A 25,974-nucleotide genomic window follows, 5' to 3' on the forward strand; every position below is an offset into this window, starting at 1 on the left:
TTGAGAGAACAAGTAATGTTCATTTAAGATAAAATGAAGAGATTTTATGGGAAGGATAATAGTCTTATTTTCTAGACACTGTTTACATAGGGGCTAAAAGTCTTGCCGTCTCAAATGGGATGAGATGTGACTGGTCTCAGCTTCCTATTTTTCCACACATGTCTTGTTCAAAATTTTCTCAAGAAAATCCACAATGAGTGAACACCTATCTTGATTTTGTCATTTTCTAATTTTAAGTTGTAATTTATTAGGTGAATATGTGAATGATAATTATTTTATATTGAAAAATAATGAAAAAAAAGTGATATTTATGTATAAAATAAATCCATGACCCAACCATCTATATTTGGAGATAAAAGTGATGTCCATCCTTGTATGCAAAACTATCGTGTGCATAGGTCTAATACGAACATGGAGCTAGGGAGATTCATGCATCTGTCCAAACACAAAAGGCTCCCTAACAAAGTAACACAAAGAGTCTACGGTTTGGATGATAATTCGGGTCTCGTGGCTTGGTTTGTTTTCCCATCTATACACACCCTCGTTCGCACAAGTCCCCGAACAAACTAAAATTATTAACACTCGAACTTGTTCTACAAATTAAAGAAGGTTGTGAGATAGACAATCACTAAGCTACGTCTACTCGTATAATACTAAATAAGTGTACTCTTTACATATATTATCATCTCAAGTTGAAGGTTTTTTTTTTTTTTTTATGAATATAGAGCTGGGTTTGGGTTTTAAGACAGGAAAATAATTTAGTATTGACTTGTGGAATGTTGAGTGACTTATGGAGCTAACGGATAGAAAATGTATAAAAGCTATGTTTTTCCTCGGTAAGATAAAATTTCATTTTCCAAGTTTTAGGGGCCCTGTTGGATGTGTTGCTGTTCTAGATATTCAAATTGGTGCGTGTGCTGAGGAGCTAAGGGCAGCTGATCAACAACACATCACGATCCTGGAATGGAAGACAACATTTGCATGATCCACGTTATCTTTCTCGAAGCTGTCCAAAATCTTTGTTAACATGGCTTAATTAGAGGTCATGTATTGACTCTTATCTTTGTGGCTGTCCATGTTCTTATTCATGAATTCAAAGGAAGATTAGCCCAGTGACTTCGAAGAAAGAAGCAACGAGGGCCGATGATGAATACTTAATTTCTTAACGAAGAACTATTTGTTTTTTTTTTTTAAATATATATATCATTTGAATTCAGTGCCACATATTTCCAGGAAACAGGGAAGAAGTTTCAAACTGTTTTCGATAACTAATAAGTCATTTATATAATTGTTCACAAGCATGGATGACGGTGTCACATCAGCAGAACAAGTCGTCAGGATGATGTTGTTTGAAGTTTTTAATAGAATGTTAATGATTATTTTTTAAAATATTTTTTATTTTAAAATATATATATAAATATTTTTTTAAAAAATTATTTTTTGATATTAATTCATTAAAACAATATAAAATTATATAAAAAATTAATTTAAAGTAAAAAAATATTTAATTTTTTTAAAATATTTTAAAATATAAAAACAAATAAGTAATTCTTCAAAGATTACATTGTCATGTTCAGAAAAATTCTATGTCCGAAGATTTAGAAGAACTCTGTCGATCAAAGAATAATTTAAATACCCGTTTTTCTAATTTCAAAGAACATAAATACATGATTGGACACCATAAAAGATGAATAATTGATTTCATTCAAAAAAAGAAAAAGAAAAGAAGATATACATGATCTTTATTGGATGGTAAGGAGTATTTTTTAAGTTAACATGTATACAGATTAAGTATATTTTAAAATATTTAAAGGCATTTATTAAATCTCCAAGAGTATTGTTCTTAAGATTTAAAGTTCAAATATTAAAAAAAAAATTAAAAAGTATTTTCGATCGGGTTAACTATTTAAAGTTTCTAAAACTATATATACAAAAAAGTTGACTTTGAATGAGAATTTAATTACATCAAGCATGCCTTCGAGCAATATATAATCATAACATATAGTATATGTTCTCTGCAAGAGTCTATGAAGCTCGATCTAATCAAGTCAAACCAAGTTTCCGGGTTGCTTCCACAGTCCAACCCTAATCATGATCTCCAGCAACATAGCTGACTGGCTGGCTTGCCTGAGCAATATATATAGCACTGTTGAAATATTAGACTCTATAAATTAATTATCTAAGGTTCATGCATTTATATAATATATACGAACATATGTCGCATAATAAATAAAAATGAAAATAAAAGGAAATTAAATTAATTATGAGATTAAAGCTTTCCATTCTTACAATAAGTTTGTTAGATTTATATTCACTTGGATTATCATATTGTTATAAATTTAGGTTTCTTTCATAAAGCATTAAAAAAACTGGCTTAAAAACACTGGCTCATCATATGACAATTTATTTCTTTGTATTTTTATTTTTATAAATAAAGATTTTCATCATCAAAAGAATAAACTTCTAAAATTCCATTGATTGAATAATCCAGAAAGATAGGTTACTGCATCTTAAATTATTTTTTGTAACATAAAATAATTAATGATGGTGTTGATTTTTTTTTAACAAAAAATTAAAAGAGAAGGGAAAGTTATCATATCTCTTCTCACAAAATATTATTTATTATAATAGTATTTTGTCTATTTTTTTTAATTTATATTTTTTTTTCAATTTTAATCTCAATAGTATTTTGTCTATTTTTTTTCTAATTTATATTTTTTTTTCAATTTTAATCTCATCATTCCATGTTAGATTTATTTAGGATTGAACTTTCAAAAAAAAATTTAATTTAATTTTAATAAGGTTATCCGAAGCTTATAACCTAAAACATAGGTATGATAAGTTAACCCAATTAACTCAAGTTTTTTTTTAAAAATATATATTTTTTAAATTTCATCCTTTAATATTATTTTGATGGGAAATTAGGCTCCATAATTTATCTTAATTTTCTTTTTATAAGGTTATTCTCGTTTTATGACTTGATTTATATGTTTGATAAATTAACCATGGTTACCTCAGTAATTTTTCATGTTATGTTTTTAATTATTTTTCTTTTTTAATTTCATGTTTAAACACTAGGTTAATTAAAAATTAGATTTCATAATTTGTTTTTATTTTTTTCTTATTAGGTTATCTTAGTCTCGTGATCTTGATTGTAAATTTGACAAATTGACTTAGATCATTTTTGGGTTTATTTTTTAATTTATTTTTTATATATATTTCATCCTTTAACATTGATTTTTTTTTAGAAAAAAATTAAACTTCATAATTTATTTTGATTTATTTTCTATGAGGTTTTTATATTCTAATGACTTGATATATGGATTGACAGGTTAACTCGAGTTGACCTAAATTGATTTAATATATTGTCATCTCAATATTTACATATAAATCACATCTTAAATATTTATTTTAAATCAAACTAAAATTGATTTAGTATACAATCAATTATTTAAGTTGCTTTTAAACTTGTTAAAAAGATGGATTCATAATAGATTAATTCTCATTATTTGACTTCCAGCATAATGTGAATTTCTTATATAGTAACTTAATATTTTAAATAAATAATTGTTTTAAGACAATTAAAAATAAAATACTAGAAAATATTTTTAAAATAAAAATAATATTTTTAAATGGGCCTCATATAAAATTAATTAACTCATTAATTGACCTGGTTCATAAAAAATAATGGTAAAACATAGTGGTAAGTAGGTTTGCCTAATAAAATCTCTTTACAAATAAGGGTACAATAGTTTTAATTTACAAACCACTAATTATAATTTTATTAACATTAACAAAAATAAAAATAAAAACTAAAAGAGAAGGGGGTATTTATTGAATTGTTTTTCACAAAACACTATTCACTATAATAGTGTTTTTTTTTGTAATTTTTCTTTCAACTTTAATTTTATTTTTTAACATTAAATTTACTGGAAGTTAAGTTTTCATAATTTCTTTCAATTTACATTTAATGATATTATTTCAGAAACTGCAAATTTGATAAGTTAACTTAGTTGACTCGAGTTTTTTTTAATTGATTTTTTTTTTTAATTTCATCATTTCATATTGGATTGATTGAAATTCAAGTTTTATGATTTGTCTTGATTTGCTTTCTATAATGTTATCCCCATTTAATGACTTAGATCACGAGTTTGACGAGTTAATTCTGGTTGACTCAAGTCATTTCTTGTGTCTTTTTTTAATCAATTTTTTTTCAATTTCATTTTCAATATTAGGTTTATTAGAAATCGAGTTTCATAATTTGTTTTTATTTATTTTTTATTAAGTTATTTTGATCTTATGATCTAGGTCGTGAGTTTGACAGGTTAATCTAAGTTGATTCAGATTATTTTTGTAGAGATTCTTTTTATTGATTTTTTTTCAATTTCATTTTCAATATTAGGTTTATTAGAAATCGACTTTCATAATTTGTTTTTATTTATTTTTTATAGAGTTATCATAATCTCATGACTTAGTATATAGATTAGCAGGTTAATCTAGATTAAACCAAATCAATTCAATACATTGATATCTCAATATTCACAAAAATATCTTATATAAAATATTTATTTTGAGTTAAACTATATATATTTCATCGGTCATCAGTATTGTTTTTAAATTCATAAAAAAGACTAAGTCACATTAAATTAATTCTCAAATATATTTTTTTTATGGGCAAATCTTTAACTTGTTTTAAATTAAAATAAAAAAATTAATCTGATAAGCATCATAACACATGCAAAGAATCTAATTTATTTAAATGGATACACCATGAATGCATATTCTTCAGTGAACTAGCAGTGAGGGTGGTCGTGCAGTGGCATTAATGGCCATCTTCATTCCCATTTGACATTGGTTAGGTGGCCAGCTGCATATGAAGTAATTAGCTCCAAATTGAAGTTGGATTTTATCATCTCCTGACCCATAAAACGCTGACGTGTCTGAGACTGAGCAATCATCATGATCTTTTTTCTCCACCGCAACCACGTTGGCGTCTTCAGTATCATACTTGAATTCTGCAAATAAATATATATATAGCCACACAAAAATAAATAACAAATATATTGGTGCATGAACAAGCATTAAGAGCATCAACAAGTCCCAAAGTCGGCAGTAAATTATTTGCTTGTGTAAAAACAGAAATGGATACAATTATGTTGAAGATTGTGTTTTATAACGCGGTGTAAATAATATTTTTTATTTAAAATTAATTATTTTTTATATTTTTAAATGGTTTGGATGTGATGATATTAAAAATAATTTTTTAAAAAATAAAAAATATTATTTTAATATATTTTTAAAATAAAAAACATTTTATATTATAATTACAGTCACGTCTTGTATCTTCCAAGACACCCGACATACCTAATATGTCTCCAGCATAAAATTTCTTCCCTCGAGTCCAAGATTCCGGGTTAGCCTCTAGAGTCCAGCCCAAATCATCTCCAACAACGTAGGTGACTGGTCCCTTTGCTCGAGCAATATAGCACTGTTGAAATATCAGACTCAACAGGACTGAAGCTATGGTGGCGATGGTTGCTTTCATCTTGTTTGTTAATCAGGAGGGGAAGAGAACAGTATATTGTTTAATTTAACTTTTTATGGTTCATATATATATATATATATATATCTTAATTTAACTTTTTATGGTTCGTGTATATATATATATATATACAAACAGGAAAACACCAATACAAAGACATGCGGAAATAAAATTTAATTACAGTTATAATATCAATTATTTCCATTTCTCACACAAAAATATATAGCAAGCATATCGAGATTTTCCTAATACTTTTACAAGAGATTTTACCTGCTATCATAAGGACTCATCCAATTTGAATACCCAGCATAGATCATCATCTTCTGACAACTTCATATGAACAATTACATGTATCAGATAATTTTTTATGTAATTATTTTTATTAATAGCAATTTTTAAGATTTTATAAGATTCTTTTTCTAATTTAAGAATTCTAATGCTAGTTGGATACTACATTAATTCTTAATAAAAATTCATTTTTTTAAAAGGATTTAGGTCTATAACTAATACAATATATACAAACAGTCACGCACTAATACAAAGATATATATAAAAAAAGTAATTATAATTATAATATCAAATATTTTCGTTTCCCACACAAAAAATATAGAAAATATACCAAAATCTTTCTAATAATACTATAATAGGAACCCATCCAACCTGGGTACCCAACTTGGATCTTGATATTCTAGTTACTTCATATTAACAAGGACACATATCTACTAATTTTTTATATAATTATTTTTATTATTAGTAATAGTTAATATTTTTATAAGATTTTCCTTTTTTAAATTTTAGAATCCTAATGCTAGGTGGATTTTATATTAATTCTTAATAAGAATTCATTTTTCTATAAGAATATTTAGGTCTATAACTAGTATGATATCTACAAATAGTCACACACTAATACAAATATAATTAAGAAAAATAATAATTACAGTTATAATATCAAATATTTTCATTTCCCACATACAAATATAGAAAATATGTCAAGAGTTTCCTAATAATATTATTAGAGATTTTACCCCTTACAATAAAAACTCATCCAACTTGTATACCTAACTTAGATCTTGAACTTCTAGCAACTTTATATTGACAAGGACACATATCGCATGAATTTTTATATAATTATTTTTATTAATAGTAATTGTTAAGATTTTATAAGATTTTTTTTGTAATTTAAAAATCATAGTGATAGTTATATTCTATATTAATTTTTAATTAGAATTCATTTTTGTAGAAGGATTTAGGTTTATAATTAGCATGATATATACAAATAGTCATATATAAATGTTTTTTAAGAAATAAGTTACCTTAACACCTAAAAAGGAATGAATTAAGTGTATTGTTAATTAAAATACTTAAAGTAAAGTAAAAAGACAATGGAGAGAATTTGCAAACTTATTTTAGGACAATGGAGAGAATTTGCAAACTTATTTTCAATATGGTTTGACAAATCTATATCCAAACCTCAAATATCAAACCATACTTAAATATTATATTTTTTTACTAGTCCAAGTTTAAAAGTATACTATCTATTTGATAAATTCATATCAAATTTTTTATACCACTTAAAGAAACTCCTTTATGACTTTTTCCATTTAAAGATATGTTATTTTCAAGATTTTTCATGTGGTGAAATTTCTCCACCAATACTAAAAGTTTTTATTTAACTCTCAAAGGTTTACAAGAATGGTTTTGTTTTTAAACTTTCTTATTGAAGTGGATAATACAATTGAAGTTCCAATATCTTTATAACTTACTAGATAACATTTATAGGATTTAAAGGTGTTTAAGCGTAGTAAAAATATGATTGAATGCTTTTATGATAGAATATGAAGATTTAACAGCACAAATTAGAATATGATTAATGATTGATGATTTTATAATTTTTTTGCTTTTAGAATAACTTATATATGATACATGTTTAGATTTTATACCTAATTCTGCAATTATACAAGCTACGCATATATTTCTAAGAAAAATTGGTCGTTTATAGTTGGTATTATTACTTTAACAGTTAAAACTATAGATCAGTTTAGATTGATCAAGTAAATTAGTCGACTTATTCCTATAAAATTTTAAGGTGTTCATCACTATTGAATAAATAGTCGATCAATTCATTTGATAATACTAAATGATTGGTCAGTTCATGCAGTATTATTGATTTATCATATTAATTTAGATGAAATCTTAGGACCATCTATTTTAAATCTTATTATCAGTATCTTTTAATGTATACAGAGTGAAGTGTGTAAAATCATTTTAATTGTGCTATTAAGTAAAATATAAAAATTTATATTTAAACATTAAAATAAACATTTATTTCAAGTCTTGACTTTGTTTTCTTCTTACACTTCCTAATTGATTTATAAATTCCTTGTTGATATTTTCTTCGTGTGAAACATACTTAAAGTTTATTCTCGATCAATTAGTAGTCGACCAGTTCATTTGGTAATACTAAATGATTGGTCAGTTCATGTAGTATTATTGATTTATCATATTAACTTAGATGAAATTTTAGAACCATCTATTTTAAATCTTATTATCAGTCTCTTTTAATGTATACAGAGTGAAGTGTATAAAATCATTTTAATTATGCTATTAAGTAAAATATAAAAATTTATATTTAAACATTAAAATAAACATTTATTTCAAGTCTTCACTTTACTTTCTTGTTAGACTTCCTAATTGATTTAGTTATAAATTCCATTATGCTTGTTGATATTTTTTTCGTGTGAGACATACTTAAAGTTTATTCTCGATCAATTATATTATTAATTTATTTTTATTATTAAAATATATAAAAACATAAAGGTGTGACACTAAAGATCAATCATAATAAAAATATATATATGAAAACAAAAAATAAATTACAATTATAATATCAAATATTTCCATTCCTCACTCAAAAATATAGAAAAACATGTCAAAACTTTCCTCGTAATATTACATAGATTTTACCTGCTACAATAATGACTCATTCAACTTGTAAACCCAACTTAAATCTTAGTTATTTGGGCTGGGCAGTACTCAGGTTCAAATTGAGATGCTATGGGCCCAAGTCTTCTGTTTGGTCCAATGTCACTACTTCTTTGACCTTGTAGGTTGTAACTATCTTGAAAACCCAGGAGTGGAGCCGAAATTTGAAACCCAACAGAAATTCAAAAATCTTTGCCATAAAAAACACAACAGCCAATTGAGAAATTAATAACCCATGAATCGACTTCATCTATGGTGATAATGGAATGGCAAGACATGGGTTGGTCAAGCAAATCATTGGCAGTGCTGGTGGTGGCGGCATCTTTTTCACTGACTCTTCACCATTTGCAAAACTCTTGGATTTATGCGTCAAACTCAGGTCCTCTAGGGATGCTCGTAGAGTACATGGACGTCTTATCCAAACTCCATTTTGCGAAGAAGTTTTTATACAGAATAGGCTTATTGATGTTTATGGGAAATGTGGTTACTTGGATTATGCACGCAAAGTGTTTGATAGAATGTCTGAGAGAAATGTTTTTAGTTATAATTCGATTATTAGTACTTTAATGAGATGGGGTTTTGTTGATGAGAGTGCATGGTTGTTTTCATTAATGCCTGAGAAGGATCAGTGCTCGTGGAATTCAATGATTGCTGGGTTTGCGCAGCATGATCGGTTTGAAGAAGCTTTGGATTGGTTTGTTCGGATGCATAGGGATGATTTTGTGCTGAATGATTATTCCTTTGGTAGTGGTCTTAGTGCATGTTCGAGGTTAAAGGACTTGAAATTGGGTGCTCAAATTCATGGTTTGATATCAAAATCGAAGTACTCCTTGAATGTTTTTATGGGGTCTGGTCTTATTGATTTTTATTCAAAATGTGGGTTAGTGGGTTGTGCCCGAAGGGTTTTTGATGGGATGGAGGAGAAGAATGTTGTTTCCTGGAACTGCTTGATTACTTGTTATGAACAAAACGGTCCTGCAATTGAAGCTTTGGAAGCTTTTGGAAGGATGATAGAGCAAGGGTTCAAACCAGATGAGGTTACGCTGGCTAGCGTTGTCAGTGCTTGTGCAACTTTGGCTGCATTCAAAGAGGGTGTGCAAATTCATGCCCGTGTGGTGAAATCTGATAAATTTAGGAATGATCTTATCTTGGGCAATGCATTGGTTGATATGTATGCAAAATGTGGTAGAGTTAATGAAGCGAGATGTGTTTTTGATAGGATGCCTGTTAGGAATGCGGTGTCTGAAACCACCATGGTCAGTGGGTATGCAAAGTCAGCAAGTGTGAAAGCCGCAAGATCAATGTTTGCTACAATAAAGCAGAAGGATATAGTTTCTTGGAATGCACTTATTGCGGGATACACACAGAATGGGGAGAATGAAGAGGCACTGGGACTCTTTCGAATGCTAAAGAGGGAATCTGTTTGTCCAACCCACTACACCTTTGGGAACCTGCTGAATGCCTCTGCAAATCTTGCTGATCTGAAGCTTGGCAGGCAGGCACATAGTCATGTTGTTAAGCATGGATTTAGGTTCCAGTCTGGTGAAGAGCCTGATATTTTTGTGGGAAATTCTCTCATAGACATGTATATGAAATGTGGATCTGTTGAAGAGGGACTTCGGGTTTTTGAAAACATGGTGGAAAAGGATCATGTATCATGGAACACCATGATAATAGGGTATGCACAAAATGGCTACGGAATGGAGGCCCTTGAACTATTTCAGAAAATGCTGGAATCTGGAGAGAAACCAGACCATGTTACAATGATTGGTACTCTATGTGCTTGTAGCCACGCAGGGCTTGTTGAAGAGGGACGGCATTACTTTCTCTCAATGACTAAGGAACATGGTTTGCTACCAGTGAAGGACCATTATACATGTATGGTTGATTTACTAGGCCGAGCTGGTTGCCTTGAGGAAGCAAAGGATTTGATAGAGTCAATGCCTAAGCAGCCTGATGCTGTTGTCTGGAGCTCTTTGCTTAGTGCTTGTAAAGTTCATCGCAACATTACTCTAGGGAAGTACGTAGCAGAGAAGATTTTTAAAATTGACCCTACAAGCTCTGGACCGTATGTTCTTCTTGCAAATATGTATTCTGAGCTTGGCAGATGGGGTGATGCTATAAGTGTAAGAAAACTGATGAGGCGTCGTGGAGTAGTTAAACAGCCTGGTTGTAGCTGGATTGGCATACAGAGCAATATGCATGTTTTTATGGTGAAAGACAAAAGGCATCCTCAGAAGAAGGAAATCTATTCAATCTTGAAACTTCTTACAAAGCACATGAGGCAAGCTGGATATGTCCCTGATGCCAGTGATCATGAGGCTTACGAGGAACCAAGCGAATTAGAATCAAGCTCTTGTTTCCATATGGAAATGCAAGCAGAGGCTGCTGTCATGTAATTTTTTCGGAATATTATATTGAAACACTCATTCTGTTACCAAAGCATGATCGATTTTGTGGTTCAATAGCACGAATAAAATTTCTCTATTATGTTCTTGAAAATGATATTCTTAATACAAGCCCGCAAACTTCTACAAGGGTAGGTTTCTTTTCTTTTCTTTTTTTCTATACAAATGATCTATATGGCATACATCTTTCAAAAGATCGGACCGCTCTGGATTGGAAGTAGTGCCAAAGTTTTGTCAAGCGAGTTCTTAATGAAAAACTAACCCCAGCTCAAGGAGAACCACTTGCCAGCACAAACAGAACCATTTCATGACAGGTCAAACCAACTATCTAGTTCTTATATTTTGATAGACAATGGAACATATTTAACTTATTTTAATCTCCTTCAAGATTCTTTTAGTCTGATGAAGCCCATTTGATATCTCCACATGGAAACCAGTGACCAAAATACTTTGGTGAGATTCAGAACACTTGCAGGGATTTAAAACCTGTTACCAACATACAAGTAGAGTTACTAGGTGCCATCCACAAGATTTAGAGTGTGTTTGGTTCAATGTAGTTTTTGCACTTTTGATTAAAAAAATTAGATTAAAAAAATATATTTTTAGTTATTACATATTTTAAAAAATAAATTTTAAAAACTATACATGTTTAGTTAAAAGTATTATGAAATAGATTTTTTTCTGTAAAATAAATGAAAAACAAATCTTTATAAATAAAAACTAGACTATTTTAATTTTTAAAAAACCAATAATTGAAATAAAATTATATATAAATTTTATGATAAAAATAAAAATTATTTAACTAACTAAATAATTTTTTTATGATGATTGGAAAATAACGTAAGTCGCGACAATTCAAAACTGTCTCTTCAGAAATTGTAGACTCGAGGGAATGAAGTGTAGATTTACGTGCCCATTAAACAATAAAAATGGAAAAAAAGATTGCTTATTATTACCAATATCAAATTTAATCCCTATTCTTTTAATTTTATCTTTTGCAGCAATTCAAAACCTTCCAAAGCAACAATGGAAAATATCCACGTTTGAGTATTCAATACCCCACATGGAAACTTCAAAGCAAAATGAAGTGTAGAAACATTTAGCTAGGGAGAAAAGCATCCAAGTGTTATCCTGACATCTTGAGAAGTGGAATCTTAATCAGAATAATGAATAAAAAATATTTAATTATTTTAAAATAAAAAATATTTTAAAAAATAATATTTATCGTTACCTCAACACTAATGAAAAGAATAAGATTCTAATAGAGCACACATATTTACAAAAAATTAAAAAGATAGCATACACAAGCTTTACAATATTGTTTCGAGATAGAAAGAAAAAAATTTTATTTTCAATTTTATTTTATATCTTCATTTTATTTAAACTTCTTTAATATATTTTTTTTCTGTGTTAAGACAATGAGAAAACGCAACTAATGGAGGTAAAAGTGATTATTACATGCATCATGTCAACTATTGATAAGAAAATCTGAACTAGGTAACTTGTCTGTCCTTGTAGTTAGGTAACTTGTAGAGTTTGGGGACACGGGTTGAAATTATATTTTTTTAAAAATTAATTTTTTATTTAATTTTTTAAATTGTTTTGATGTAGTAATATAAAAAGTACCTTTTTTTAAATAAAAAAATATTATTTTAATATATTTACAAACAAAAAATATATATCAGAAAAACAAAAACCATAATTTTAGACACCATTTATAAACAAAAATAAAACTAGAAGGAGAATGCTAGGGTTAATTTTTATTTTAAAAATGTTTAATAGGGACAGCACCTAATCAGAACTTTATTCTGTCACAAAACCAATTAAAAAGTTGGAACTGAAAGAAAATTGGTTTATTCAACAAGCATGTCTAGTTGTCTGCTTTCTTATCCGTATCATGTCTGCCTTCCATCTCCCTCCATCAATCTCTCACGAGCTTCTCCACCTCGATTCTGTCTATATTGTTATCACTTATCAACCTTCATGCCAATACCTCGTGCAGGTCTGGCAATCTAGCTAACTTTACTCTTACATAATGTAAAATAACAACCAGTCTATGAACAAAACCAAGTCCAATTGGCAAAAGGGTCTCATCCACAAGGAAAATGGCGATGGAAATGGGCCACCCCGATCGACAAACATTTCGATTTACATAACCTTCATGGTTATTCCAATGGACACAAGGGTCCAATACGTTGGCGAAATTTATCAATCCACTAAACAGAAGAAAGAGTATGAAACTATGACAGCAGACAGGCAACACGCTCACACACGCAACAGCTCCTCCTTAAGTTTGCAACTTATTCCATTACACGCCTGGGTTCAATACGATGTGAACTATTCAATGACATCTTTTTTTTTTTAATTTTGTTTTTAGCTATCACTATGCTCAAAGAAAGTAAAAGAACAGGAAATAATGGCAGAATAAGACAGAGACGACTCATGATGATGATACAATTTGTCCTCTATTTTTTCGAACTCCAGGAGATAGGATTGCAGCCAAGAAATGTGATGTAAGCCGATGTAGACGTGCGATCATCAATGTTACCAGCCCAGTCAGCATCGCTATAAGTTGTTCTTTATTATTTTGATATTAATTTCTTTGGCTGCTATCTTTAGTAAATTCCAAAAACATGTGCAATGTCTTGTGAACACTCGTGAGAGAGGGGAGGGAGAGGGAGAGAGAAAGGGAGATAGAAAGACAGATTCAGCAGAATCATCAAACAAGTGAACCCTTGAAACTGCTGATGCCAGGACAGTATCTTAACCTAAGAATAACATAAGAAATAAACCTGTAAACCAAGATGAAACATACCATGATAACCACATTCCTCCACTTACCATCCTCTCCATATCCTTCTTCTCTAAGCAAATCTTCTGCACTAACCATACATTTCCCGAACATGTACTGCAAGCACTTCCCTGGATTTGAGAACTCATTTATCAAAAACCCTTCAAATGGATACTTAAACAACGATATATAGTGCATAAAAATCCAATAATTTGGCATTCCACGCTTCGATATGAAGTAGCCAGAGAACAAGAAGAACGATCCCATCACCCCTGAAATCACTGAATTCCCAACGATGAAGTTAGGGACTAGAGCACTGAAACATACCACAACCGAATTCGCTGTGTAGAGAATCAACCAGATTAACAACAAGAAATGCATGAATGCCATGAAATTTGGGTTCAGTCCCACTAGCCAATATAGTGGAATTGTGAATAGTATGGCAAGGATGAGTAGAAATGGCAAGTAAACTAGTCCATTGGCAATGACATATGATGAGACTCTATAGCTCCCACAAGATGTCTCCTTCATAAGAATCTCCCTTTCTTGCAAGAAGATTGGTAGAGCTTCTGTTGTGCAAGATAACAAGAAAGTCAGTATAAAAGCAAATAGTCCTACCCTTTCTTCTGCTCCAGTCAAATCATCTTTAAGGTTGTAGAAGATAGAACCCAAAACAAGTCCAGAAATCAACATTTGAATCGTTCGGCATGCAAAAAGCTCCTTGGTTCTGAAAATGTTCTTGGAGAACCTATGAGTGAGGATCAAAGTTTCTTGCAACCTTGAGTTAGCAAAACCAAGAGGAAAATCAAACCCAAAATCGATACTTTCCTCATCTACCACTTTAGATTGCTGAAAGAGTTGTTGAAGAGTGAATTTGCCACTTCTACTCTCGCCAACTTCTACTTTCTTCTGCCGAGATTTTGTTGTAGATGATGATAGCAGTTGTGGTTGAGTTTCTTGCCGCAAAACTTTCCTTTGTTGTTGAACGGTGTCAATTGACTCTAAAGCAAATTCAACAACATTGGCATGAAGAGGAAACTGCATTCCCATTGTCCTCAAATTAACACCAAGCTGATCCACCGTGCCATGATGCAAGACCGATCCATTAGCCATCAGAAGTACTGAATTGAACAACTTCACAATCCGAAATCCGGGTTGATGAATGCTTAGTATTATAGTTCGGCCCCTTGTCTCCGCCATGAGCTTGAGCATATCAATAATCTGCAAAGCAGAAGTGCTATCAAGACCTGAAGTTGGTTCATCAAGAATTAGCACTTCAGGATCATGAATGACATCAACTCCTATCGACACACGACGCCTTTCTCCGCCGGATATCCCACGAATCCGGTCGTCACCAACTCGAGTCATGGCTACGTGATCCAAGCCTAACTCATGCATTAAGAACTTAACCTCAGAGCTCAGTTGATCTTGAGGAAGCCTTAGACGTAGCTTGGCGCTAAACATGAGTGTTTCTTCAACTGTAAGGAGAGGAAAGAGGGTGTCTTTTTGGGTGACATAGCCTGAAAACTTCTTGAACTGAGCTTTGTTAATAGGGTTTTGGTTGACAATAATGGAACCACTTTGTGGGGTGAGTTTCCCAGCTAGGACTTCAAGTAAGGATGATTTACCTGCTCCACTTGGACCAACAATAGCAAGGATTTCCCATGGCTTTGCTTTGCAATAAACATCTTTTAAGACATGCCTGGATCCAAGGCTAGCTTCTTCACGATTTGTCACTTGTTGTTTCGGTTCTTGATTTATTTCTTGCTTTTTGGTGAAGATTTTAAAAGGGTGCTCTCTTTTTTTGGTCGAGATTTTGTAGGTGATCCCTATTGCTTCAATCTCCCAGCCTTGTTTCTTCATTGCACTCTTTTGCTCCATTATTCTGGTTTGGTTTCTCAAGACCGAACCATCACTAGCTAATAAGTACGTACGGCTATTCTTTTTTTTCTTTATTCTTTTTTCCTGTAGAACAATGGATGAGTGCAGTGACAATTGCAACCTAGAAATTGTTAAACGCTTCAGCCTTCACGTGAAATTGTTCTTGGTATTTCTTGATATTTATTTTCTTATGGAAGATTTGGATAGCTCACGTGTTCTGCTACTTGTAATCTTATAGTTTCTCGTTGTATAGTTTTGGTCTTTTGCACTCTAATAATTTGTATTTTCATTTGGGTTATTAATTAAAAAAAGAAATTAAAAGAGTTCAGTCTTTCAGTAAAATGATCAACGGGTTGATCAACTTTTCACTAATGAAAAAAAGGGTTAAGAGCTCATATCATAAGTTAATTATCTTTTATCTTTAAATATAAATTAAGCTCTTGATCTATCTTTCTAGAAACATTATATTAGGTCAAACTATCATAATTAATTACATAATTAATGTACAAATTATACCCTTACAAATTAACTACACAAACAGAAAGCATTCATGTGCAAAATATCACACAACTAATTTTAACGTTTAAATAGATAATCTTGACAGAATGATAGATTAGGAATTTAATGTATATTTAGAGATAAAATTAGCTTAGTTAAAGATATAAGAATATATTAAAAAATAGCTCTAATATATAAGGATAAATTAAAATTGTTGAACTAGAAAACAAAATAAGATTTATTTGTTTTGGGCACGAATTACGAATTTTATTTTAAGAATAATCAGCTAGGGAGCCTTAATAAACTATATCTAATAGTATTAATTGAAAACTATATGCGCTTTGCAGGCCAAACAAAAAGTTTTGGAACTGCAGAAAACAATTGGCTAGGTTTCCGGTACATGTAATAAGTGCTTTTGAAGTCGGGCCCGAATGGGAAAAAAGCATAAATTAATTAATAATTAACAATTTTGGAAGCATATGCAGGCAGCAAGCCACCAAACATAGGGGTGAGGACGGAATAACAAGGTCCCAAGGGGTACTCGAATTTGTGGCTGAAATCACATTGAATCATAATGGCTATTAACCCATGAAATCTCTTACATTGATAGGATGGAGCACTATATATATATATATATATATATTGGGTTGTTGAAAATGGCTGCGAACTTATAGGATAACATCATGTATTTAATAGTTTTATTGCTAATTTTTTTTATTATGTATGATTATTTCAATCATAAATAGAAAACATCCATAAAAAAAATAATCATTCATAATTTATAATTTATTAGTAAATTTATAATTATCATTAATAAATTTATCAATAATTTTATAAATAGATCATGTGTATCAAAAAAATTACTTGTTTTAATATGTATATAATTCTCTCGATATTATTTAGTATACCATCGACATAATAACTATATATAATCCCATGAATGAGTTGCAACGACACTTACAATAATTTTTTTTAACTATCTAGTATATATCAAAGGATTTATTTCATGGAAATATTTTGTGTTTCTGTGATCAATAAATGTCAATGTAATATATTGATAAAAAAATTTCTTTTGTATTTTTGTTTGTATTTATTAATTTTCTAATAATATAATTTGTTAATTACAGTTGAAAAGCTAAAAATTTAGTTAAAAAGGCTAAAACTTTAATGTTTCTTATAAGTTAGACAAATAAGATTATTTATGAGATAGTTGGATTTTTAATAAGAAAAACACTAGAGGGAACCATTAAACATAAGAATATAGAACTATGTAATTAATGAAAAATATTCACAAAAAATATGACTAGAAGCATCATTGTTAGCAACTATTTTAATATATAATTTATATTATTTTTTAATATATTTTTTTAAATAAAAGTTTTTTAAGTTTAAAACTTGTAAAGATTTACATTATCTTGTGCTATTAATTAATTTCAACTAAAAACATGAATAATAATGATAAGATTCTAACTCATATTGTTTTTATCATTAAAATTATAATATCATGTGAAAAAATTATTAAAATTTAAGTTGTTGTGAGTTTAAAGTTATGAATTATACTATTAAAAAAAAAGAAATTACAATGAAAGAAAGGAGAACAAATCATTTTTTGTGGCTGAGAACTTGAGATGATCAAGAGACCAGAGATCATCAAGGAGGGAAGGTGGGGGCCAAAATGCTTTGTAGTCTTACTTTTGTCACTTTTTTAAAACTTGTGACATTGCAAACCCCCCTTGAGATTAAAATAAAAAAAATGTTATTGTGGTGCGGAATTTCCAGATATTTGTTAATGTTTATACCAATGTAGCAGTAAGCACCCGTGAACCGATCCCCTTCCTGACGTGGCCATTTCTGTGGTCAATCAGACACTATGGTGGTCCCCACATCATTGCCCCACCGTCTCCTCCATCCACTGTGGTTGAAGAAATTGCAGCCAGCGCAGCCCGTGAACCCTTTCCTCATCTACCACCTTCCTATTATTTATTCATCTTTTTTTTTTTTTAACAATTCTCCATCCCTTTTGGCATCGATTATACCCATGTTTAAAACTTGTAAAGATTTACATTATCTTGTGCTATTAATTAATTTCAACTAAAAACATGAATAATAATGATAAGATTCTAACTCATATTGTTTTTATCATTAAAATTATAATATCATGTGAAAAAATTATTAAAATTTAAGTTGTTGTGAGTTTAAAGTTATGAATTATACTATTAAAAAAAAAGAAATTACAATGAAAGAAAGGAGAACAAATCATTTTTTGTGGCTGAGAACTTGAGATGATCAAGAGACCAGAGATCATCAAGGAGGGAAGGTGGGGGCCAAAATGCTTTGTAGTCTTACTTTTGTCACTTTTTTAAAACTTGTGACATTGCAAACCCCCCTTGAGATTAAAATAAAAAAAATGTTATTGTGGTGCGGAATTTCCAGATATTTGTTAATGTTTATACCAATGTAGCAGTAAGCACCCGTGAACCGATCCCCTTCCTGACGTGGCCATTTCTGTGGTCAATCAGACACTATGGTGGTCCCCACATCATTGCCCCACCGTCTCCTCCATCCACTGTGGTTGAAGAAATTGCAGCCTGGTTTTGTCAAGTAATTAGCTAGAGTACTGTTGTTATTAGCTAATGACAGGCATGTTTTATTTTTTAGTGAAAGAACTACTCTCAAGGATTAATTAATTAATTAATCCCCTTGTCTTTATGTCAGATCAGTCATATAAGACCAAACTGATTAGTTTTAATTAAGATATATGGCATGAAATATTATATGGTAAATAATAAACATTATCATGGCTGGAATTACTTGGAATCTTCACTTCAAGTACCCTGCCTGAAGAGGACACCAGCATCTATCGATCACGATGAACGGCGAGGGATTTGAGTCAAGTCTATCTTAAAGGAGTTCTGCTCCATGCACAAGATAATCAACTATTTTTTTTTTTTTGCAGAACATTTCACTGATAATCAATAATAGTGGTATATAATAATATATTGCTTGGGATTTTTCTCTGTTCTTGTGACTTGTAGAGATGATATACATCAAAAACCCTAGCTGTTTTTCATGGGAAGAAATCTATTTCAAGTAGTGAGTACCCTATTCCAGCATTTTGCATCTTTATTCGGTATGTATATCCGTGATTCTTTTTTGTTTGAGAAAACAGTAGTTTCTTTTTATTTTTATATTTTTTTGGTGAAAATAAAAAAAAGTGAAGATAAGGTCAAGCTAGTGATCCATCGAACTTAAATTGTCGGGGGAGCATATATAATTTAATAAGATATAATTAGTTGTGTACCATGCTCTACTGCTGGGTTGAATTTATTTTTTATGTAAAAAATAATATTTATGTTATAAATATGTTTTTTAATAAAAAATAAAAATTCATGGGTTAGGTTAGAGATCCGACTAGATCAAATAAATAAATATTTTTATAGAAAATTTAATATTAATTATAAAAATTAAAATTAAAATAAAAAAAAAATAATGTAACTTGCATTAGCTTTTCAAATTCATGAATTAAATTATTAAATTAAAAATACTATACTTAAAAAAATCACAAAGTCTAAATTAATATTGAATAATAAAAAATAAATAAAAAATAAAAAAATAATGTCATTTGCATTAACTTTTAAAAATCGTGAACTAGATTATTAAATTAAAAATATCATATTTCAAAAAATCACCAAGTTCAATTTTAAATTAAATTAAATATTGAAATAAAAAAAATAATTTTAATTATATAAAAAAATTCAATAAAAAATAATTAAAAAATAAGGGTAAAAAATAAAATAAAATCTTCTTGTGATGTGGATGTTGTCCAGAAAAAAAACTTATTTATCTTTAATTAATATAGTAATTATTAATGATTTTGGGAATAGATTTTGATATACAATCAAATAATTTGTTTTTGTGGGAATAGACAATGTTTTTCCAAGAAATCTTAGCTTTTATTAGTATAAATAGTGATGTGATTATTTAATTATTAAAACTATGATATTATATTAAAAAAATACTTTCGATGGTTTTATTTTACCATGTTGAAATACAATTCACGGAGGATCAATTATAGACTTGGTATGAATCTAGTTAATTGATGACAGGGCTCGAATTCAAGCATAGAGAGAGGAAAGATGAACTCCTTGACTATTGTACCAAGAGGCTGTCGGCATTTTCTTTCTTCACTGTTCCTGCTATGTACCATTATCGATGACAGATATGTTCTTGAAGGACAGAAAAGAAAAGTATAAAGAAGAAGAAGAAGATATCAACATGAACGTTGTCTGTCTCCGAACTTCGCATTTCAAGCATGAAACAAATAAATCAAACCACCTGCTTAAAACTCCCTCTCGTCTGTACAGAGTACAAGAAACACCGTACTATGCTGTCTTTTATATTTCAAGCAATATCTTAATTGGTTCAATTTTCGAGAACTGAACTAATAAAACAAATGAAGTTCATGAGATCAACTATTGGATCACGAAGATTTATATCTTGTAATGTTACTTCCATTAATATTATAAATTATTATATTTTAGTAAAGTTAAGAATTTGTCATCGTATTTCTAAAAAAAACATAATACCGTCTTTAATCTTTAGTAAAATCGATTAATTTTGTCTCAAATGTCTGCTGGATTATTTGGTAATTACATAATAATTTTTAAGGAGGCATTTATAGGATTGAATCCTAGAGGAGATTAACATAGAAGAGAGAAGATTTTGTACGCTATAATGTTTGATAAATCTTTTTAATTAACTAAAATAAGTCAAACTTTCATCCTATGGCCTCATTGATTTTGTGCTTCACTAAGATTAATAAGCTCCAAACAATACTAGGGGGGTGTTTGAGATGAGAACGTTCAAGATTATTTTGGGAAAGCAATAAATTGATAATTACAAATATGGGAATATGAGATTTCAAGACATCTCCTATATTTTAGGCAATTAATTCAAATGTATTTGTTAAAAAAAATAATTTTGAATACTTGTTTTTGTTATTAATGTGAGTGTCCGAACCAGTTTATGTATATTTTTTAAATTTTTTTTAAAATACTTATAAAAATATACTCCACTCCCAAACATGTTTTTAGTTTGACTTTTTTGGGCTTCCAGTTTTGCTCAGCTCCTTAATTATCATATGAAAACAAAATATAGATGGAATCTTCATTTATAATGCATCTCATGTTTGTTGTTTCGAAGGATTCCTGAAAACTATATACAAGTATAATATGGGTCCAATCCTCTATTTTGAACCATTACAGCACTGGTTTTGTCAAGTAATTAGCTAGAGTACTGTTGTTATTAGCTAATGACAGGCATGTTTTATTTTTTAGTGAAAGAACTACTCTCAAGGATTAATTAATTAATTAATCCCCTTGTCTTTATGTCAGATCAGTCATATAAGACCAAACTGATTAGTTTTAATTAAGATATATGGCATGAAATATTATATGGTAAATAATAAATATTATCATGGTTGGAATTACTTGGAATCTTGACTTCAAGTACCCTGCCTGAAGAGGACACCAGCATCTATCGATCACGATGAACGGCGAGGGATTTGAGTCAAGTCTATCTTAAAGGAGTTCTGCTCCATGCACAAGATAATCAACTTTTTTTTTTTTTTCATTTATAGGATTGAATCCTAGAGGAGATTAACATAGAAGAGAGAAGATTTTGTACGCTATAATGTTTGATAAATCTTTTTAATTAACTAAAATAAGTCAAACTTTCATCCTATGGCCTCATTGATTTTGTGCTTCACTAAGATTAATAAGCTCCAAACAATACTAGGGGGGTGTTTGAGATGAGAACGTTCAAGATTATTTTGGGAAAGCAATAAATTGATAATTACAAATATGGGAATATGAGATTTCAAGACATCTCCTATATTTTAGGCAATTAATTCAAATGTATTTGTTAAAAAAAATAATTTTGAATACTTGTTTTTGTTATTAATGTGAGTGTCCGAACCAGTTTATGTATACCTTGACTGATTACACAAACCCTAAAATTAATGATCATATAAATCTCTAATAATCATCATATTAACAACTACATGGCTCGAATCTGAAACTGCAAAATAACACAAATCTTTTAGTCCAACTTTTTATCACTGAACCACTTATTAGATAATTAATATGTGTGTATCTATAAACTTACCCTTTTAATTTAGTTTCAAAATAGTTAATATAATATGTATCTTACTCAATTTTTTATTGGATATATTATTTATATGGTTGTTATAATTTTATGTTTTTAAATTTATTCATCAAATTTATTTTATTTGCATAGGTTTAAATATAAGTAATACATGTGTCAATATTAAAAAAAAAATATATCTGAATGTCCAAATAGATACTTCAATTTAATTATAAAGATAACATAGCAAATTTACTTACATTTCTGGAGAATTTTCAATGATAAGCCGAACATAATAATCACAAAATTTTGGGAAATTTCATTTTCAATTACATAGAAATATCACATTTCTAACTATTACATTTTTGCAAGATATCTAAAAATCTAAACACCAAACTCTCTAGAGATGCGCTGAGTGAAGCATCTCATGATTCGGTTGCTTGATTTCAAAAGTGAGTTATGCTGAAATTGTTTTAAATTCATGATCAAATGGACTCGTGAAGTGACTCATTTAATTAAAATGTTACTATTGTATCTCATATTCAGGGAGATGTAATTTCATCTCTTTTTCATAATATTTTTTTATTTAAAAGGTTTAGATTGATATTTTTTATGTGATTTTTAATTGTTTTAAAATGTTGGTGTAAAAAATAAAATATAATATAAAAATATTATTTTAATATATTTTTAATTTAAAAAACACTTCTAAAATATATCATACACTATAAATATTAGAGTTAATGAAATAATTCAGTGATAATTTTAGAACAAGTAAAATTTTATATAATTATTAATTTCAGAACTTGTAGGATCAGTTAAAATATATACTATATATATATATATTAATTTTACGTGCTTTGAAATTAATGATAATGTAAAATTTAAATAATTTTAAAGTTTATGTGACTTAATTTTATTTTATAACATGGTAATTTTAGGTTAAGTATTTACATCACAATTAAAATTATCTCTCAATTGTTAGTGAAATGTCCCACACATCAAAACTAGAAGGTTGATTATAGTTTAACTCATATTTGCTTGGTCTAAGGTTTTAATTCTAACAAGCAAACCTCCTTAAAGTAGCTAGGAATTATTTGGGGAAGCAAACTGTGTTGCTTGATAAATTATCGTTGCATCCTGCAAATTTCAAGAACATGGAACGCTATCGTGCCATTAATGGTCAATGGCCCATTGCCCTTCTGCTTTCTCTTATCCTCCTTAAATAAAGAGAATATATGTATATATACTCCACGCCTCGGGCCCGTGAAAGGCAAAATACAGAGACATAAAATGTAAAACAGGTTCGAACGCCACAAGCGCACGCTTCCGCTTCAAACTTTCCGCCTACCTTCTTTTGAAGGTAACCCATTTCTCCTCTCTCTCCTATTTATATAGAGATACTTACAATTTAGTGGCTATTCAATGAAAGCAAGTGTCTTTGCAAGAAAAAGAAAGTTTACTGATTTTTATAGCTGGTAGGCTGCAAACCATTAGCTGAATTTGGAATTTATAATGTTCAAATTAAATATATATATATATATATATTATTTCTATGATTTTTGCTTCTTTTTTTTCAATCTGGGTTTTGTGGTACTGCCTTTGTATGTTTGTTTCAACTTGTATATTAAATTCTGGGGCATTTGCAAACTTTGGTGTGATTGAATCATGGAAGTTGGAATATACAATTATCTACTGTAACCGGGTTTTGCTTGTTGGTTTGTTCAATTCTTGGAGTTTTTTATTTTTTAATTGTTGATCAAAGTAAATGTTTTTGTTGAAAGAATGTTAAGATTGATCACTTATTATCATGTTGTATAATTCATTAGTAAGATTATTACAAGATAAAAATCTCTATAAGCTATCATTTGATCTCTTATAGGCTATTGTCTTGGAAGTACCTTTTCTATTTAGGTGAAGTTATAGTGACACTAGATGTTTTCGTGCATGCTATTTTTCAACAACAAAGAAAAAACTTCATATTTTTATAAGGGAACATTTTATTTTTGGTACGGCATCATCTATGCAAGCAGAAGAGCTATGGTGCTCAATCTGCAGGATGCCAACGTTTTCAGAGGCGTTTGATTTTGCAAAGGCAGTTCTGCACAACGAGTAGTGGAGTTTGTATTTCTTGCTCGTATAGTTTGGATAAGGATCCAAATCCACATATTGAAGGGTTAAAGGATGCACGAGTAATATAGAGTGTAGTTCCTGCCATGGGTCATAACCAGGAATCTTCAGCTGAACTCTGCTTTCATAGATGGATTTTCTAATGTGTTATGGAGTCTTTGCTACTGTGAAGTATTCATTTCGGTTATGGAGTCTTTGCTACTGTGAAGTATCCATGGGGCATGCTTGTCTTGTTTTTGTGGTGGACATCGGTTACATGAAGTCTTGCCATGGCTTGTGTTCTGATCATGTCATTCTTTAGAATGCTGACTTGAGGGGCTTTTCTCCATCCTTTTATTGTGCTCCTTTAGCATACTTGGGCTTTGAAACTCAAATTGGCTCGATTGAGCTCAGTGTATTTCCATATTTATGTGCCAGTTGACTAAATGCTGGACTTTTTAGAGGTTGATTATACATGTTTTGGCTACCTATTGAGGAACATTTGATTGTTTCTCAGTGCGTTGTTTCCAATTACAAATTCAATTTTTGTCTTCAATTATATAAGAGCATACCTAATCAGGATAGGATTGGAAGATCTTGAATTAGTACAATTTATGACATTGGAAGAAATGTCAACTGCATGCCCCCTTAAAAAGTTGGGAGTACTGTATAGGGACTAGCAATTTGCAGCTGAGGGAGTAACTTCTTGATTTACTATGGTGTTGCTTCTTTGCAATTCATGCTTTGGTTATCTTTGTAGGTGCGTGCGTGTTTTTTTTTTTTTACCTAGTTCATGGATTACACCCCCCCCCAAACAATTTGTTTTCACTTACAGGAGGCACATCCAGAATTCCATCTTAGAGTTCCTGCAATTGTGAGTGCTCTTGAAAAGAAAGAGCTCCCTTCGAAGGTAGCAGTTGGATATTCTTACCATTACATTTTTTCCGTGTTGTATAAAATTATTATGCAATGTCCTTTGTCCTTTTCATGATTTTCAATCAATAGTCTTATTATATTGTTATTTGTATCTTTTTTTCCCCTAATAGAGCTATAAAAATTGCCCTTATCATCGTCCCCAAAAGTTAACAAAATTCCCATAATAGCTATGCTATGTTGAAAAAAAATCTCCAAAGTCATTGGTTTACTGTGAATATAATTAAGGTTACTTCCAAAATTGCTTGTCTACAAAATTGATGGAAGGAATTAGCCTATGAATATGCCTACATTCTCCTTCATTTATTAAGAAAATGTCATTTTATCTAAATTATATATAAAATTTCCTTGCTGCATAATAAGAATTTGCTGGGGAGGAGCTATACCCACCTATAGTTTATAAGCTTTTTCCTCACAGATTCTATATTCTGTTTTCAGATCATTTTTCTTCCTTTTTTTCCCAGCATTAAAACTTCTATCGATCTTTACTGGTTAACAATATTAATTTTTAACTTCAGCATCCAAGAACAGCCAGAATCCACTTACAGGATTTGCTTTGATCAAGCCTCCAGGGCATCTTGCTAATCCAAAAGGGCCCATGAACTTTTGTGTTTTTGGCAATGTGACCATTGCAGCTCGTCATGCCCAATCATGTGCATGGATTAAAACGATTCTCAATCATTGATTTT

General features: G+C 29.9%; 3 protein-coding genes across 3 annotated transcripts; 1 reads left to right on the forward strand and 2 right to left on the reverse strand.

Moving 5' to 3' along the window:
* Positions 1 to 4,785: 4,785 nt before the first annotated feature.
* Positions 4,786 to 5,545, reverse strand: ENODL22 (early nodulin-like protein 22). Its single transcript, XM_011024625.1, has 2 exons — positions 5,365 to 5,545; positions 4,786 to 5,015 (listed from the first exon to the last, which is right to left on the reverse strand). Exons 1-2 carry the CDS (start codon positions 5,543 to 5,545, stop codon positions 4,786 to 4,788), a joined length of 411 nt encoding a protein of 136 aa, XP_011022927.1.
* A 3,047-nt stretch (positions 5,546 to 8,592) lies between these two features.
* SLO2 (Pentatricopeptide repeat (PPR) superfamily protein) lies at positions 8,593 to 11,061 on the forward strand. Its single transcript, XM_011024627.1, has one exon. The coding sequence runs from the start codon at positions 8,791 to 8,793 to the stop codon at positions 10,921 to 10,923; it is 2,133 nt and encodes a 710-aa protein (XP_011022929.1). The 5' UTR covers positions 8,593 to 8,790; the 3' UTR covers positions 10,924 to 11,061.
* Positions 11,062 to 13,638: 2,577 nt separating this feature from the next.
* On the reverse strand, positions 13,639 to 15,820 carry LOC105124561 (ABC transporter G family member 5-like). The gene has a single exon (XM_011024628.1). The coding sequence runs from the start codon at positions 15,602 to 15,604 to the stop codon at positions 13,652 to 13,654; it is 1,953 nt and encodes a 650-aa protein (XP_011022930.1). The 5' UTR covers positions 15,605 to 15,820; the 3' UTR covers positions 13,639 to 13,651.
* Between the last annotated feature and the right edge of the window lie 10,154 nt (positions 15,821 to 25,974).

The sequence above is a fragment of the Populus euphratica genome, unplaced genomic scaffold (assembly GCF_000495115.2).
Source record: "Populus euphratica unplaced genomic scaffold, PopEup_1.0 scaffold35.1, whole genome shotgun sequence".
Classification (NCBI taxonomy): domain Eukaryota; kingdom Viridiplantae; phylum Streptophyta; class Magnoliopsida; order Malpighiales; family Salicaceae; genus Populus; species Populus euphratica.

What these genes read in the sequence shown, in the direction of transcription:
- LOC105124561 (XM_011024628.1), bottom strand. Translation starts at nt 15,604, where the DNA reads ATGGAGCAAAAGAGTGCAATGAAGAAACAAGGCTGGGAGATTGAAGCA.
- SLO2 (XM_011024627.1), top strand. Translation starts at nt 8,791, where the DNA reads ATGGCAAGACATGGGTTGGTCAAGCAAATCATTGGCAGTGCTGGTGGT.
- ENODL22 (XM_011024625.1), bottom strand. Translation starts at nt 5,545, where the DNA reads ATGAAAGCAACCATCGCCACCATAGCTTCAGTCCTGTTGAGTCTGATA. An exon ending in TTATGCTGGAGACATATTAG is followed by an intron (nt 5,016 to 5,364) that starts GTATGTCGGGTG and finishes ATTTATTTGCAG; the next exon opens with AATTCAAGTATGATACTGAA.